The sequence below is a fragment of the Ambystoma mexicanum genome, chromosome 6p (genome assembly GCF_040938575.1).
Source record: "Ambystoma mexicanum isolate Mex_15411 chromosome 6p, UKY_AmexF1_1, whole genome shotgun sequence".
Lineage (NCBI taxonomy): Eukaryota > Metazoa > Chordata > Amphibia > Caudata > Ambystomatidae > Ambystoma > Ambystoma mexicanum.
The window spans coordinates 720675953-720694844 of NC_090935.1; the positions used below are offsets into that span (position 1 = coordinate 720675953).

Genomic DNA, 18892 nt, shown 5'->3' on the forward strand with positions numbered 1-18892 from the left:
TGGTTTCCTGAAAGTTTTACCAAGGTGTGCGAGTGGGCAGCACTGTTCAAAATGGAAAAGCTATAATGGGGATTTTACGCCGGGGTGGAGAAAGGGGCGTTTCGGGCGTGGGAGGGCGGTGGATGTAAGACGCTGAGAGATGTTCCGCAATCGTGAGATAAAAACCTTTGAGGAATGTAAGCAGGAATTTGGAGTTGGGGAGGAAGAGAGGCATAGATACTTTCAACTTAGACACTGGGTGATGTCGGCAGAGGTGAGAAGGGCTGCCACAGGAGAGCTAACACAATTCAAGCGGTTCCTCCTGACCACGATTAGGGGCCTAATCTCGGATTTATACAAAGTTTTAGAGAGCGCGAGCCCAGTAGATGTGTGGCCATACATGAGAACTTGGGCACAGCAGATGGGGGCGGTAATGGAAAGAGAAGATTGGGAAAGATTATGGAGGGCAATTCCTAAAGTAGCCAACACAACCCAGCTACAGGAAGCGTGGTATAAGTACATCTTTGGCTGGCATTATACCCCGGCCAGGCTCCATGCAATATACCCAGCAACCACAGGAAACTGTTGGAGAGGCTGTGGGGAGGATGTATGGTGGGATTGCCCACGTATCAGACCCTTTTGGCGTGAAATTGCTAGTGCCCAATCCCAGGCCTTAGGGCTGGAGAATAGCCAGGACCCTAGGGAGTTTTTGCTGGGGAAGAGCGTGGCAGGAGGGGAAGGCGGAAGAAAAGGAAGCTCCAAGGCGAAAACAGTCTTCATCTTAGCAGCAATGGGACTAATCGCACAAAATTGGAAGAGTCCAACGATCCCCACAGAACAGGACTGGCTAAGGAAAATGTGGGATATTGTTTCACTGGAGTGGACGACGTATGCGGTGGAGGGGAAGCTGGGGAGCTTTGCTGCTGATTGGGGTGAGACACTGGGCTACTTGAGGGGGGAGTTTAGGGAGCAATGGTGCCCACAAAGATTAAAGCTGCTGGACATTTATGGCTGAAGGCCTAATGGGGAAGTATTGAGACCGCGGGACTTTTTGGGCGCTACGACCGGTGTTGGGGGGAGGGCGGGGGTAGGGAATAATTTGGGAGTTGATGTTACTTTTAAAATTGATCTGTTATATATATATGCTGAAGTTACAAAATGGAAAAGCTTTTTGTCTAATCAACTGAGTACTGCATGCATAACCGAGAGTTCAGTGTCGGCACAGCTCAGGGTTCCTGGGTTGAGAGACGCTTGTTGCTGGTTATGTTAAAAAGATTTTATAATATGCCAAATCACCGCAGCAGTGGTCACAGAGTGCAGAGGGCTTGTCTGGAGGTTTTCTGATCTGCTTGATTAACACCTTGCTTAGTTATGTGTGTACTCTTTCCACTATCTGCCATTAACATGTGACAGCCTACTGCCCATTAAGTGGCCATGTTCTCAACTTCTTTGCCAAAAAACATCTTCATAAAGACTTCTGCCATTTTGTTTACCCTCTTTAAAATGTTTATCTGAAAACGTATGTGTATTAACTGCTTTTGGTCTGGGCGTTTCATTTTGGACACCATTACTGCAAATTATCTTAATTGTTTTTTCGTGCAGCTTTTTTTTTTTTTTTTTTTTTTTTTACACACCAAATGGCAAAACTTTTAATTTACTACTTTTCACTGAAATGTAGAATTCCTATGTATTGTACAACTAAATAGTTTTTAAGACGAACAGATTCAAAGACTCAACAAAGGATACATGGAAAAAGCCAATACTAGCAGGCACCAGACAATGCTGATGTTCATTTCATGTGAGGGCTTCATCATATTGTAGTAGACTTCAGTTACCAGATACACTATTGTGGCTGCTACCGTGAAGTCCACGAGCCACTGATATTCAGGAAAATAATGTAACGCTGAAAAACAAAAACAGAAAATAAATGAGAAAACTTAACAACCCAGAGGCCTTGTGCAGTGCAAACCATTTACCTTATAATTACAATATTGAGTCAGTCTAGGATTATTACTGTATTTTCAAATGTCTTATTATAATAATTACAAAAGTTAAAATAATTATAATAGCCTGATTTGTTTGCTTGAAGTCAATATTCCTTAGTGGTTTTTGATGGCAGTTATGAAAAGGAAAGCGGAGACAAGTTTTTCATTAACATGAAATGAAGGATACAAGAATGTGGCATTACAGATGGTTGTCATGCCCATTTCCCCAGTTGGTGCATGGATCAGTTAAGCTGGGAATTCAAAATCAGATTACACTGGTCCGTTTACAAATGTCCTCTTGGACGGTGGTACTCTGGTTTATTAAGCCCAAAACACTGTAGAGACCGTGGATGCTTGCTTTGAACTCCACCACCATGTGATAGGTCAGGCTTATGCTAATAGTGTACACTTAAATGGACAATGCCAGTCCAAGACATCAATGCTGCCATCAAATGAATTACATTTCATGGTCACCCTTGCTACATTACCTTACCTTACCTTGAGACTACCTGCTCATCTTTGACAACAATGGCCACCATCTGTGAAGTAGGATATGTAGGACATGTTTTGCTATTCTCTGGAAAAGTTCACTCAAGCACATATCTTAGTATTCGGTCACATTTCCAGCAGAGTAGGTGATTGCATTAGCAAGTAGCATAGACATACACAGGCTCAATACCTTTGTAAGTCAGCTCCCCTTCCAGCAATCCGTCGAGAATTAGGCTTGCTATCTCTCGGAGCGGTGGTGACCATATGTGCAACCCAACTATACAGGAAAATCCTGCTCCAAAGCCCCCCCCCCCCCGATTTTCAAAATCGTGGCGGCTGAACTACAAGGACGGAACTGCAAAGCCTTGGTAGATTGGGAAAAAAAAATCAAGATCGCCATGGAGGCGGTAGTGTGTGATGAAGAAACACTGATTTCAAATCCATGCCGTGTCAAAACAAAGTTAGAGCAGCAAGATTGGATATGTACAAATGAAAAAGCTCTTTCATACAAATCACTAAAGCACCTACCTCCTTCTCACAATCGCCTAAAGGAACCTTTAAAGTACTGTGATAAGTTCCCGGAAAAAATCTAAGAACTTTTATGCGGGCACGGCTGAACTTACTGCCTACTAGAGAAATTCTATCTAGTAGAGCGCTGGCCCCATCAGCGGAGTGTCGTCTATGCATTGTGCCGGACAACCGAGAATCACTCCGACATCTACTAATGATTTGTCCAGCCTTATCCTATGAGAGACAATCCTATCTGACACCACTCTTCAACGAAGCCAAGACGTTGGATGAGGAAACCTCCTGGTCACGGCTGATAGCCGGGGACTCGGCTAAATGGTCCAGGACAGCCGCGAAATTTTTGACTGTTGCCCTGCAAAGAGCTAATGGGCCTAATTGTAAGAGCCTCCAGGTATCCCCTGAAGAGGCACCCGCGTCAAGCCTGCTCTCAAGTCTAGAGAAATGATGAAAGGAGTCCCCAGGAGTGGTGTCCTTGGGAAGTACACAAACTGCGCAACAGGGAATGCGAATTTCGAATACGTTTTGTAAAAACCTATGAGGTTATAAACAAATTAAAAAAAAAAAAAAAAAAAAAAAAAAGACTGCTCAATTCAAGAAGAGAACCTCTCATGAAAGTAGCATCTTTTTTTTAAAATCGAGTTAGGGGTTATTGAAGCCTCCAAACCCAGTATTATCCACATCTCAGCTGCCGACAGATTGAATAACAGGATTGAGGTCTAGTTTTAGGTAACTCTTGTTGGTCTGGATGTTGAATGAGCAACATCATCATTGAGCATTCCTCCTCAATGGAAAGGGGAAGGGGACTGTCCGGACTGTCCCCTATGTCTTCAAAGGAAGTCTGAAGCAGAGGCACATGCGTTTGAAAATGAAAATGGCTGATGTGATACTAAATGCAATAAGTCTCCAGTTAGAACATGCACATTTTAACACTTAACAGCAGCATGCTAACTTGGAAGAAGATCATCCAAATCAGATAATCAGACCCTCTCCTACCACTAATAGGATTGGCTGGACCTGCATGTGATTGAGACTTGTAAACTGGCAAGTTAAGAAATGTTCAATTGGTATGGCTTAGAGAGGGCGAACAGAAAAATGAAATACTGGCTATTCCAGGTTGGGAGTAACCAGTCGTATAGATGCCTGAGTGGTTAAATTACACATGACCAATGAATATTTCGTCCTTAAGTTAGCAGCCAGATGCCAAGCAAAGAAACGGCTATAACAAATATGCCCGTTATCTTACTGTCCAGTAGCTGAAAAGCCCAAATTAGATTCTACTTTTAACATCTTACTTTTATCATCTTTCATTATTCCTAACTCTCAGAAGAGCAAGTTACTTCTTACCTTGTAACGTTCTTTCGACGGGATGTTCCTCCGACGAATTCCTCATCTTAGATATCTCCTTCCAGCTCTGATGGCCTCGGAATTTTTTTTCTCTAGAGGGCGCTGCGCGTCGACGTCCTCCGAGTCTATGTCCCTCAAAAGCCGCCGTATCGACGCTGACGTCATCCTGGCTACAAAGGCCGCGCGCAGCGCCCGTTGCTCAGTTCTGTTTTGTAGCCCACAATAATGCTTTCTGGACTAAACTAATCACCCTGAAGGAGCGTAAGCTGCAACAACAAGGGAAGTAGAACTCCGGGGATGGATGGGAGGGTCGATGAGGAATACGTCGGAGGAACATCCTGTCGAAAGAACATTACAAGGTAAGAAGTAACTTGTTCTTCGAAGGGATTGTGTCCTCCGACGTATTCCTCATCTTAGATAGGCTCCCATAGCAGTATTCTATTATTGGAGGAGGGAGTACTGACTTCATGCTGTCTTCTATTGATGAATAGAATGCAGTACAGCCCTTCCAAACTTAGTCTCTTGACTGGAGGAGGAATCCAAGTTGTAAAATCGTGTAAAGGTATGGACAGACGACCATGTAGCGGCCGCACAGATGTCTTTAACCGGCACACCTCTTTTGAGGGCCGATGAAGCTGTAATACCTCTGGTCGAATGAGCCCTAAGGTTTTGAGGGCGCTCTTTTCCTGCCAGTTTATAACATTCCAGAATGGCTAGAATGATCCATCTGGAAATGGTCTGCTTAGTTATTGGTAACCCCAGCTTGTGACCTGTGTAACATACAAACAGCTGGTCTGCCTGTCTTATCCTAGCTATTCTACTGCTGTAAAAACTTAAAGCCCTTCTAGGGTCTAGCCTGTGTAACCTCTCTTCCTCTTTCCCCGGGTGAGGAGGAGGATAGAAAGATGGTAGGGTAATCTTCTGAGTGATATGAAATTCAGAAACCACCTTTTGGAGGAAATTAGGTTTCACTTGCAGGACAACTTTGTCTTTGTGAAAGATAGTGTGAGGGGGTTTACAAGAAAGAGCTTGTAATTCGCTCACCCTTCTAGCAGATGTAAGTGCTATTAATAAAACAGTTTTAAGGGTAAGGAATCTTAACGAACAAGAATGGAGTGGTTCGAAAGGTGTGCCCATCAGGAAAGTTAGGACTAAGTTTAAATCCCATAGGGGAACTTGGAATGGTCTTGGGGGATAAACATTGGTTAACCCCTTTAGAAATTGTATTACCAAGGGTAACTTGAAATAGGATGGTTCTTCCGCAGTGCGCTTAAAGATGGATAGCGCTGCGAGATAGCCCTTAATGGTGCCAACTTGAAGGCTTGAATTTGCCAAATATAGTAGGAAGGACAAAACCGTTGGTGTACCACATGAAAAAGGGTTGATATTCTGTTCTCTACATCAGCTGCAAAATCTGTTCCAACGGCAGCGGTATAAAGACTTTGTTGCTGGTCTCCTTGCCGAAAGCAACACCTCCATATCATCATCAGGGAGGTCCCAATCCTTGTACCTCAGCCTTTCAGAAGCCAAGCGTGAAGGTTGAGGGTTTTGATGTCTGGATGGAGAACCTGACCTCCCTTCTGTGAGAGTAGGTTCTCTCTGAGAGGAAGTCGAATTGGAGGGCAGATGGACAAGTCTAGAAGGTCCAGGTACCATGTTCTCTTGGCCCAATCCGAGGCAATTAGGATCATGGTTCTCCGGAATCTTCTCAACCTCCTGATCATTTGAGGAATGACAGGGACCAGTGGGAACGTGTACAGAAGTGGAAACTCCCAGTCCACTATGAAGGCGTCTACCAGAGCTCCTCTCGGGGGAAATTCCCTTGAGCAGAACAGATCGCACTTCCTGTTGAGGCTGGTGGCGAACAGATCTACCTGAGGGGTTCCCCAAAGGGCAAAGATCTCTTGAAGGACTTCCTGAGCTAGCTCCTACTCGTGGGAGACTGTGCTCTGCCTGCTCAGAGCGTCCGCTGTCAAGTTCTTCTCTCCGGCTAGGTGAACTGCCGATAGAGAGATTCCTTCTTGGATTGCCCAAAACCAGAGCTGCATCGCCTCTCTGCACAGGGGTAGTGATCCTACGCCTCCTCTTTTGTTGAGGTAATGCATGGCCACCGTGTTGTCCGTCATTATCAGGACGTTTTTCCCTTGTACAGCTGGCAGGAACGCCTTCAGCGCAAGTCTGATGGCTCTCAGCTCTAACAGGTTGATATGTAGTCTGGACTCCGATGGAGACCAACGACAGCTGATGGTCAAGTCGTTGGCGTGGACTCCCCACCCCGTGAGTGAGGCATCCGTGACTACTGTTATCTCTGGCCAGGGTTGCCAAAACTGTTCTCCTTTCAGAATGTTCTCCTGACAGGCCCACCACTGAAGGTCTCGAGCCACCCTGTTGGGAACCTGAAGAAGATCTGTCATTCTCCCTGAGAATTGTGACCACTGAGTCCTCAGTGCCCACTGGAGGGATCTCATTCTCAGGCGAGCCTCTGGCACTAGGAAAATGCAGAATGCCATGAGGCCTAGCAACCTCAAAAATTCAAAGGCTGGGAGACGTTGGGCATGTTGGAACTTGGTAACCATCTGTAGAATATCTTGAGCCCTCACCTCTGGTGGCGAGGCTTTTCCCAGGGAAGTGTCCAGGATCGCTCCTATGAACTGGAGTCTCTGCGATGGTATCATTTGTGACTTCTTTAAATTGAGGGAGAAGCCCAGTCTGTGACGGGAGTGGCACACGTGATTTAGCTGGATCTGAGCTTGTTCCGAAGAAACAGCCCTGATCAACCAATCGTCCAGGTAGGGGTAGACGTGAATCCCTTCCCTCCTTAGACTTGCCGCCACTACCGACATTAACTTGGTGAAGACCCTCGGGGCGGAGGTCAGCCCAAATGGCAGCACTCGAAATTGATAGTGAGAGTTGCCAATTGCGAACCTCAGGTATTTCCTGTGTTTGAGATGGATAGGCACATGGAAATAAGCATCCTGAAGGTCCAGAGATACCAACCAGTCCTGGAACTGAAGGGCCTGGAGGATCTGAGAAAGAGTGACCATCTTGAATTTGTCTTTCCTGAGGAATTTGTTCAATTCTCGCAAGTCCAAGATGGGTCTCAGTCCTCCGTCTTTCTTTGGAATGAGAAAGCAAGGAGAGTACCAGCCCTTGTTCCTCTCCGCTACAGGTACCGGTTCTATGGCACCTTTCTCTAGCAGGAGCACAATTTCCTGCAAGAGGAGCGGATCTGGAGCTTTCTGAGAGCTGATCCCCGGTGGATGACTCCGAGGTATACGTAGGAAAGGTAGGCAGTAACCTTGGGCAACTGTCTCCAATGCCCAAGCATCTGACGTGATAGCCTGCCATACCGCCAGATGTTGAGTCAACCTGCTTCCTACAGGTGTCCTGTGAGGGAAGTCCTCAGAGTGGTTTTGGGGCAGCTGATGCAGATGCCGATGGTAAAGAGGCACCTGCTGTTGCTGCGGCTTTTGAATATCTACCCCGTCCACCTCGGGTAGTTCTTCTTTGTCCCCTTTGAGCCGGTCGTCCTCTACCTCTTCCGAATGCGGAGTAGAAGCGAAAGGACTTGCCCCTCGCAGAGGTTCCTTTGGGACGAAAAGGTGTCTGACGGATTGCAGCGCCTAGGGATTTTGCTGCTGCTTTTGAAGTTTGCAGTTTCTCTAAACTGTCATCCGCCTTTTTCCCGAACAAAGAAGAGCCATCGAATGGCATGTTCAAGAGCCTGGCTTGCACATCTGGGGCAAAACCAGACTTTCTCAACCAAGCGAATCTCCTGGTTGTTGTACTTGCCGCCATTGATCTGCTGATACTGTCAGACGAATCAATGCCCGTCTGGAGGGATTCGCACATTGCGTCTTTACCGTCCTGTATGATATTCAGGAACGCATCCCTTTCTTCTCCCTCCGGGATGCAGTCAGCCGCTGTAGAAGCACACTCCCAAAGTGTATGGCTGAATCTAGCAAGGGTGCAAGTAGCATTAACAGATTAACGCCATGCTACATGCCGAAAAAAACTTTCTTTGCCATAGCATCATATTTTTTATCGTCCCTGTCCTGTGGGACGGTAGGATAAGCAGTCTTGACATCGGTAGAGGATGCTGCCTGTACCACCAGACTTTCTGGGGATGGGTGTTTAGACAAAAACTCCGGGTCTGTAGAGGATACCCTGTACTTTGTAGACAGTTTTTTTATTTACTGCCGGTACTACATCTGGGGTTTCCCAGTTCGTCATAATCTTCCTCTGAAGAGCTTTATGAAAAGGCACCACATGATCCTCCTGTGGGCCTTTGTCAAGAATATCCGTGAGGTCATCTTGTTGGAAAGATTGTGAAGGTGCAGACCACCCCATAAACTCTGTGATCCTGGCCATTAAGGCTCTATAGGGGGTTTCAGCATGTTCCCCCGGGTCTGGCCTAGCAAACTCCACCTCAGGGGAGGTGTCTAACCCACTTGCCTCATGTAAGGAATCATGAAGATCCTTTATCCTGCGTTCTTCAGAGGAAAATTCCTCTCTAATTGGGGTTACAGGTCCCTGCAACTCAAATGTGTCTTCCTGTTCAGACAATTCACCCTCTTCCATAATTGAGGACATAGTTCTCAATTGTTCTGAACTCATAAAGGGTGTAAACCCCATTTCCAAGGCAGAGGGTGCCGAACTTGTCATAATCGGCCTCGAAAACGTCGATGTCGTCGACGCCGACATCGAAGGCTTCGAGCGTGGCGTCGAAAACAAAGTCGGAGGCCTCGAAGACCTCGACAGAATTGGGATTCTGCTCGACAATCTCGAAGCCATCAACGTCGAGGACCTGGGGATAGTCACTGGGTGTGTCGTAACCGTGACTTTTCTTGGCGTCGACACCGGTGTCGAAGCTGGCGTCGAGTCGACAGACTCGTGTGTCGAAGGTCCCTTCGACAACGGGGTCGAAGACATCGACCTCGACGGAACCTTCGAGGAAGGTTTGGAGGTCATAGTCCTACTCAAGGGTTCGTGACGCGCTCGAGAGGTTTCCTTCGCCGGGTACTGCGACTCGCGGCGTTTTTGACCTTCGGGTCTTTCGACCAGAGCATCGCTCTCGGCAGTCTTAGAGGGGGTCGAGGCCGCTTTCTCGAAGACGCTCATCATATTTTTGCGGAATTCCTCCCATTTGGCCCGGGAACTATGTTTCGTGGGGCACGGGATTCTCTTTGGCGAAACAGAGGAAGAGGAAGACGGAGAAGGGGATCTTCGACGTCTCTTCTTCGAGTGCTTCGATCTCGAGGAGTGATGAGACCCACTCCGAGATCTGGAGCGCGAATGGTGACGAGGAGACGAATGTCTCGACTTCGTCGACGAAGAAGAAGCTTTAAAAGTCTTACCTTTCTCCAGCTTCCCCCTACGCTCCTTCAGGGCCTTAGCTGTCATGGACATACAGTCCTCGCACTCCGAACAATGGTGTTTAGCTCCCAAACACCACAGACAAACTCTGTGGGAAAAAGATGTCGCTGACTGACCCTCACAATCTCGGCATTTTTTTAAGCCAGATCGAGGAGTTGTCGGTTCCGACGAAGAAGCCATCGAGTACGGATCGAATAACTCGAGGTAAATAGGTTTAACCTGACAAAACTGAGCAACAGTATTCCGAGGCACTGAGTAAGCGCGGAAAAACGGAACTGAGCAACGGGCGCTGCGCGCAGCCTTTATAGCCAGGATGACGTCGGCGTCGATACAGCGGCTGTCGAGGGACATCGACTCGGAGGACGTCAACGTGCAGCGCCCTCTAGAGAAAAATTTTCCGAGGCCAGCAGAGCTAGAAGGAGATATCTAAGATGAGGAATACGTCGGAGGACACAATCCCTTCGAAATGTTGGTATTCTTTGTAGGGTTTCCGACACCAAGAGTTATGTCATTTGACAACCCGGCCCAAATATTTCTTCCTGTTTCCTGTGGTAAGCCGGATATAGGAGACTGACACGAAGACATGAGTCAAACAGAGCTTCATTGAACAACTCGAAGAATAACATCCTCTACTCCCTATCACTAAGATGAATTCCCTACAAAAGACAACAGAAGTAAAGTCCTTGGTCCAAAACCAATATATGTCATCACTGTGCCACCCAAGATTGTGCCGATGTAAATGTCGACGCCAATTATGGTGCAGCGCAGTGATCAGATAGATCACACTTTCCCCTGCAATACTCCAACCCCCACCCCACTTACCTTTACTACAGTGCACTTCTGTGTGTGCCACTGACTCCCTTGTACCCCTGCAGCGTCCGTTCCTCCCATTTGCGTGGGGCGGTGCTGACGCTGCATGGTGCTTTTTTATATTTCTTTTTCTTTTTCATGTCCCCCGCTTACCACAATGGTAAGCGGGAGGGAGACATCTCCACAACCCCCGACTCCCATTACTGCAACCAAGGAGAGCGGGGGACACCCCCGCAAACCCTGCTCCACTTGGGTGCAGAAAATGGGAGACGTCATACTCTAAAATGCCGGCAGCGCAGTAAAGGCGCAGTCCGCATTTTAGAGTTGCAGTTTTTGTACGTTTCCCCCAAAACCTAACCTGGTTAATCAATAGCCTTCTCTAGAAAGAAAGATAGAAAATAATGTTAATCCGATGCATTTCTCAAGGTTACTCCAGACAGCAGACTTTAATGGGGGCTGGTTTCTGACCCCCCCCACCCTCTGGTGCGTGAAGTCGCTGAAGACTCTTAAGTAGGGTCTCTTCATGACAAACGTAGAGTCTCTCTATAGAAGAACAAGTTACTTACCAACTGTAGCGTTCTTTCGATTGGATGTTCCTCCCACGTATTCCTCATCTTAGATATATCCTTACCTTCAGCTTTGCTGCTTCGGAAAACATGTTCTCTCTCTCTCCACTAGAGGGCGCTCCACTCGAGGCCGCAGCATCGATGTCCCTCGGCGGCAACCGTCGAGCACCAACGTCATCCGCTGTATAAATGCCTCGAGTGCGCCCATTGTCCTTAGTTCTGTTTTTTCGTGTATTATAGCCCACGGATTATAGTTAAAGGGCATGCCTCTTTTGACGCAAGCCTTAAAAGAATTTAGAGTGTAAATCACGTAAAAACTGTACTGTGGGGTTGGCTGGGAGGGTCAATGAGGAATACGTGGGCGGAACATCCAATCGAAAGAACGTTTCAGTTGTAAGTAACTTGTTCTTTGAATGGATTGTGTCCTCCAACGTATTCCTCATCTTAGACAGACTCCCAAAGCAGTTTTGTCTTGGAGGTGGGAGTACAGAAATGTTCTAGTCATGTACAGAACGAAGTACAGATTTTGCAAAGAGACCTCCTTGAGAAGAGGTCGAATCTAGAGCATAATGTTTTATGAATGACCATGTGGCCGCCGCACAAATATTTTGTACAGGGATACCCCTTTTTAGTGCTGTCGAAGTTGCCATGCCCCTGGTTGAATGAGCCCTCAGCCCATCTGGCGGTTCTTTCCCAGCCAATCTTTAACATTCTGTTATAGCCAAAATTATCCATCTAGAGGATGTTTGTTTAGTTACAGCAAGTCCTAATTTGCGGCCAGTGTATCCCACAAAAAGTTGATCACACTGACGTATTTTTGCCAATCTTGAAATATAGACGCTAAGAGGTCTTCTGGGATCTAGTCTATGTAGCCGTTCCTCTTCCTTACTTGCGTGAGGAGGAGGGTAGAAAGTAGGCAGTGTTATGTTTTGTGACAGGAGAAAATCTGAAACAATTTTTGGCAAAAAAGATGGTTTTACTCTAAGGATTACTTTGTCTTTATAAAAGATGGTGTAAGTAGGACCGCTAGAAAGCGCCTGTAACTCACTTACCCTTCGGGCTGATGTCAATGCTACAAGAAATATTGTTTTTAAAGTAAGAAGCCTTAGGGGACAAGAATGTAAAGGGCTCAAATGGAATGCATGTGAGGAATTTCAGAACTAAGTTTAAATCCCACACAGGAACTTGAAAAGGTATTGTAGGGAGCACATTATTTAGACCTTTTAAGAATTGAATTATTAAAAAGGTATCTTAAAATAAGATTCTTCCACTGAGGAGCGCTTAAAAATGGAAAGCGCTGCCAAGTATCCTTTTATCGTGCCAACCTGGAGCCCCAGATTAGCCAAGTGTAATAGAAAAGACAATATTGTGGGAATATTACATTGAAACGGGTCCACTTTCTTTTCTCTGCACCAGTTACTGAACTTGTTCCAGCGACACCGATACAGAGATTTGGTTGCTGGTCTTCTGGCTGAAAGCAAAATCTTCATCACGTCATCGGAAAGGTCCAAATCCTTACATCTCAACCTCTCAGAAGCCATGCGTGAAGTTTGAGTGTGTTGACCTCTGGATGGAGAACATGATCTTCCTCTTGTGAGAGAAGATACTCTTTTTGGAAGACGTATTGGAGGGCAGATGGACATGTCTAGAAGGTCCGGGTACCACGTTTTCTGGCCCAATCCGGGGCAATTAGGATCATGGTTTTCCTGAACTTTCTCAACCTCCTGATTACTTAAGGGATCACAGGGACTGGAGGGAATGCGTACAAAAGTGGAAAATCACAATCCATCACGAACGTGTCCCCTAGAGCTCCTCTCGGGGGAAATTCCCTTGAGCAGTACAGTTCGCCCTTCTGGTTGGTACCGGTCGCAAACAGATCCACTTGGGGGGGAGGGTTTCCCAAAGGGTGAAGATCTCTGAATGGCTTCCTGAGCTAGTTCCCACACTTGGGAGACTGTACTCTGCCTGCTCAGAGCGTCCGCCGCAGTGTTTTGATCTCCAGCTAGATGAACTGCTGATAGAGGGAACCCTTCTTGTATTGCCCGTAACCAGAGCTGCATTGCATCTCTGCACAGTGGCAGTGACCCTACTCCTCCTCGTGTTGAGGTAGTACATGGCCACAGTGTTGTCTGTATTAATCAGGACATTCATTCCCCGTACAGAGGGCAGGAAGGCCTTCGGCGCTAGTCGGATCGCCCTTAGCTCCAAAAGGTTGATATTTAGCTCGGACTCCGATGGAGACCAACGACCGCTGATTGCCAATTCGTTGGTGTGAGCTCCCCACCCCGTGAGTGAGGAATCCGTTACTACTGTCATCTCCGGCCATGGTTGCCAAAAAGATTCTCCTCTGAGGATATGATGTCTGCAAGCCCACCATTGTAGATCCTGTGCTACCTTGGCTGGAACCTGCAATAGATCTGACATTTCCATTGAGAATTGGGACCATTGAGTCCCGAGAGCCCATTGAAGGGATCTCATTCTCAATCTGGCTTCTGGCACCAGAATAATGAAGGATGCCATCCGGCCGAGCAACCTGAGAAAATCGAAGGCTGGTAGATACTGGGCATTCTGGAATTTTGTTACCATCTGCAGAATGCGGTGAGCTCTCTCTTCGGGAGACGAGGCTTTGCCCGAGTAAGTCTCCAGGACTGCTCCAATAAACTGGAGTTTCTGTGATGGAATCATGTTTGACTTTTTTAAATTCAGAGAAAACCCTAGTTTGTGAAGGAAGTGACAAGTCTTTGACAGACGATCCTGGACTTGTTCTGGAGAATGTGCCCTGATCATCCAATCGTCCAGATAGGGGTAGACCTGAATCCCCCCTCTCCTGAGACTCGTTGCCACCACCGCCATCAACTTGGTGAAAACTCTTGGGGCGGAGGTTAACCCGAATGGCAGAACTCAAAACTGATGGTGAGAATTGCCAAACCTCTAGGTACTTTCTGTGCTTGAGATGGATTGGCACATGAAAGTAAGCATCCTGAAGGTCCAATGATACCAACCAATCCTGGAGTTGGAGAGCCTGAAGGATCCGAGAAAGTGTAACCATCTTGAACTTGTCCTTCCTTAGGAACTTGTTCAAGTTTCTCAAGTCCAAGATGGGTCTCAGTCCTCTGTCTTTCTTTGGAATGAGGAAATATGGAGAATACCAACCCTTGTTCCTCTCCGCTACAGGTACATGTTCTATTGCACCTTTCTGTAGCAGGGTTAAGACTTCTGCAACAGGAGCGGATCTGGATGTTTGACAGAGTTGTATCCCGGTGGGTGATTCTAACTAGGTTACTCACCGTAGGGATCACCTTACTCCTAGTCCATAGTCCCATTTCCTCCATACTTATGGGACATCTCTCCATTCTGTGGGACGAGACCGGAGCACTTTGTAAAAAGCATCCACATTTTTTTTTTCAAAAATCTGTCCTTCCTCTCTTTCTTGCGCAGGGCCCGGCACGCGGCCGTAACCCCGCCCACCTTGGCTCCGCCCCGCGCATCGCCCATCAGACCTTTTCCATCGCCAGGTCAGAGACCTATAAGCAATAACAGAGGAACCTTATTAGAGGGGACGGCGGGCGTATAGAGGAAAGGTGACTATGGACTAGGAGTAAGGTGGTCACTACGGTGAGTAACCTTGTTATACTCCCGTCCCCTTTCCTCCATACTTCTGGGAAATTCCCAAGCACTCCTAACAGGAACTACGGGTGGATGGAAATACCCCTTACTGGTTCTTCAGCACATGCTTAAATTGAGCATCAGCTCTTGAGCTCATGTCAAGACAATAATGCTTACAAAAAGCAGATGGGGAGGCCCAAGTAGCTGCCATAGAGATGGACTCCCAGGGGACATATTGCTGGAAAGCAACCGCGGCTGCCTTGCCCCGCACCAGGTGTGCATGAATACCCTTAGGCGGTTTCAGCCCATGGACGGTAAAAGACTCTGTAATGGAGGCGGCGATCCACCGAGAAATAGTCGCCTTAGACGCCTGCTTATCCTGAGGGTTACCAAAAGTCACAGTTGGGAAGAACTCCTAAGCTCAGAAGTTCTGTCCAGATAGAACTTAAGAGCCCTTCCGACATCGAGACAATGCAGAACCCTTTCTGCCTCTGTGGTAGGGTTCAGAAAAAAGACCGGCAGGGAGATCGATTGATTCAGATGGAATTCAGATACCGCCTTTCCAGGACAGGTACTTGAGGTCCATCGTGGCCATTGGCTCAAAAGGCTTATGACACAACGCCGTCAGGACTACATTTAGATCCCACGGCGAGTGCGGACTATGAATTGGAGGATAGAGGCGTGTCAAACCAGCAAAATGCCTCTTAACCACTGGATTACACAGAATAGGAGCATTGGTCCGTAGATAGGTAAGCAGAAACCACTGAAAGGTAAGTTCTGCATGACAGAACATGGACACCCGACTCTGCTAAGAAGGGTACAAAGGACAGCACTGTGTCAATTGTAGCCCCCCCCTTGGGTCCAACTGCTTGTCCAAACACCAATGACAGAACCTGAGCCATTTGCTTCTGTACTGGGACCTAGTCGAGGGTTTCCTGGCTGCCTGTATAATACGCATGTTATCCGCAGACAAGTTAAGATGTTCTAAAGACTTGAACTCAGGCACCATGCCGCCAAGCTGAGCGAATGTGGGGAGGGGTGCCACAGCTGCTTTTCTCCCTGATGCAGAAGATCGGGAGTCACTGGTAACCTGTTCGGTGGATACACCGAGAGGTGTTTAAGTTCCGAGAACCAAAAACCTGGCCGGCCACCACGGGGCTATGAGTAGAAGGGAACATTTCACCGAGTTCTTCAGCATCCAAATGCTTGGTGGACTAGAGGCAGAGGCGGGAAGGCGTAAGCTCTCATGATGTGCCATGGAATCTCGAGAGCATCCCCCAGAGAGGAGGCTCCCAGCCCCCCTCTGGAGGCATACTGAGGAAGCTTCTTGTTTACCGCCGTAGCAAAGAGGTCCACCTCCGGTGTGCCCCAGCACAAGAAAATCCATGAGAGGACCTCCGCCTTCATCTCCCACTCGTAGCTGACCACTGTCCGCCGGCTGAAAGCATCCGCTGTAACATTCAGCTTGCCCGGGATGTGCACTGCAAGCAGCCAAACACCATGAAGCAATGTCCACTCCCAGATCTGGATGGACAGGTCCACAAAAGGGGGAGACTTCGTTCCCCCTTGCATGTTGATGTAATACATTAACACTGCATTGTCCGTGCGTATGCGGACCACCTTGTTGGCTATGATCGGTCTGAACACCCTGAGTGCTAGGAAGATCGGCAGAAGCTCTAAATGATTTATATGGAGGAGCTTGTCCTGAGGCTACTAGAGATCCGACACCTGAAGAGGATCTAACGTCGCACCCCACCTCAGGAGGGAGGAGTCCATTGTGATCGTCACCGTAGGGGCTGGGTCCTGAAACCCTGCACCCACGACAGGTTGCTGAGAGATGACCACCATTCCAGGTCCACTCATGAAATCCAGCTGTCATGATGCCGACCCCCAGGCATCCGAATCGTGTCCATCAGCCCCGGGAGCAGGCATCCAGATACTCATTAAAACCCCAACAGCCCCGGCTGGGGCTGTTTGGATTCAGTCCTGGCGCCTTAGGAGCCAGGCTCATCATAGAAAACAGTTCTCATAGACTTTACTTACCTTATGCAGACCATGCTACAAATGAGTCCAAGCCAACGTGAGACCTGGATGGGACTATTTTATTACAGGGACTATTTTTCACTCTGGTGTGGTTCTGGGGAACTTCTTACCTGGGACTACTTTGCAGGCTATTTAAACCATGCCCGAACAGCAGCCCATGCTTCGCGTTATTCTGCATCCAGCAGCGTGACGCTCAACGTGTCTGCAAGTCAGCATCCAGTCGTCTGCCACGCCCGCCTCGAATCCAGAGCTCCTAGACAAAAGGAAAAGAAAGGAGAAGAGGTTAGATCATGGACATTATTAGATTCCTTACCTGATTTCGGACCCAGCACATCTCCGAGCCTGGAAAGGACATTATTTCAACATGCGTCGCTTCGCACGCAGCAGCGCCGCTTATACTCACCAGTCCACCGCATCTTTCGACTCGGCGCTGCCTCCATCATTTTCTTCGTCGAAATCCAGCACCTGGGGGAAAACAAAAGGAATAACAAGGTGAGCCGAGAAAACCGACAAAGACAATCTCTTTGCCACCAGAGGTAATATACTTTAATTTGCCGCATCTTCCTATGCCGCACCTATAAAGGGAGAGAAAACAGCAAGTTAAACTCATGCAACTTTTACCGGACAGTGTTCGGTAATACAGACTCTTACCAGAACGCCATCAGCTGCCTCCAGGCAATATTCTTTTAGACCCAGCTGCAACCTAACAAGGGAATGGAACAAGAGTGAACATCAGACATATTGAACTCTTTGAACTTTATAGACACTGGAGTTAATAGTCCTCCAGAACTCCTTCAGTACCTTCAACCCAGTGAAGTAACTGGTATCTACGCGCCCCTGCATGCCATGCAGGATGGAGAGCTCATCATTTAAAAACATAAGATGAGATTACCAAAAGGGAATATCGGAGGCGATTAGTGGGGAGAACGAGAACTGTTGGTGGGCTATCACTAAAGTCCACGGGTGGCTAAATCCCTTTCTCCACTTGGAGGAGAATACGTCTACGAGTCCAGCAGACAAGATCAGGCGGGCCAGTCCAGACTGTCATCTCTTCACTACACATCACGTTGGTCGAGACCGCAGCTGTCCGGGTCTGATCGACGCCCCTGTGGGAACCAGGTGAGCGTAACACCGGAATCATTATCAGCTTGGAATCCGGGTCCACAGCCTGACGCCAAGAACTCTGAAGAGCCATCCGAGTCCGCCTCATCTTGAGGCGAGCAAGAGGAAGAGCCAACACGCAGGAGGCCATGAGGCCCAGAAGCCTCTGGAACCACCAGGCCGACATGCTCTACGACTGCGCAAACATCTGACACGTGGCTAACAGATCCGCCATTCTGTCGCCGGTCAGGTACACTCTGCAGTCGATCGTGTTCCAGAGAAAACCCAGGAAAATCAGGTCCTGTGAGACCGTCATGGAAGATTTCCGCCAGTTCACTGACAGCCCAAAATGAAACAGGAGCTGAAGGAGAGACTGAAGATTGCCCGATGCTTTCAGTGGGCAAGGACTGCGTAAGACCCAGTCGTCCAAATACGGATACACATGGATACCCTGCAGACGAAGATAGGCTGCAATCACCGACATCATCTTCGTGAAGATACGTGGCGCCGAGCTGAGTCCGAAAGGAAGCACTCGAAACTGGAAGTGCTCCTCTCCCAAAGAGAAACAGAGGTATCTCCTGTGTGGATTCCAAATCAGAATATGCATGTACGCATCCTGAAGATCCACCACGCTGAGCCAATCTCCCACCTGCAAGGAGGACCGTATCTGGCCGGGCGTGATCAGTTTGAATTTCTCTTGGGGTAGGAAAAGATTGAACTGGGAAAGGTCTAGGATGGTGCGCAGGCCAGCCTGGTTGGGTCTGGGTACCGTAAACAGCCAGGAGTAGAAGCCCTCTCCTCGCTCCCCAAGGGGAACGGGTTCTACAGCTCTGAGGTCCAGAAGTTTCTGAACCTCGGTTTTGAGGGTGGGCGAGCCCGACAGCTCTTATGAGAATTTGGTAGCATGCAGCCACGCCTGCCATAAGGTATCAACCAGCATAAGGTATCAACCAGCATAAGGTACCCCAGCATAAGGCCCTGAGCCGAGGTGTCTACGTGATGAGCCGCAGCCTCCAGGAGATCCTGGGCCAAGACCTTGGTGTCGGATAATCCCGCTTTGAAGTC

The 18892-nt window shown here is 48.0% G+C and overlaps 1 protein-coding gene across 4 annotated transcripts in view; it reads right to left on the reverse strand.

The window, feature by feature from the left end:
- The window catches only part of TMEM161B (transmembrane protein 161B), a 919424-nt gene that overhangs the window by 591305 nt on the left and 309227 nt on the right, over nt 1–18892 (reverse strand). For all 4 annotated transcript variants that reach the window (XM_069627595.1, XM_069627592.1, XM_069627594.1 and 1 more), the window contains exon 5: nt 1726–1882. In XM_069627595.1, the coding sequence (XP_069483696.1) occupies nt 1726–1882 (157 nt within the window). The remainder of the gene's footprint in view (nt 1–1725; nt 1883–18892) is intronic.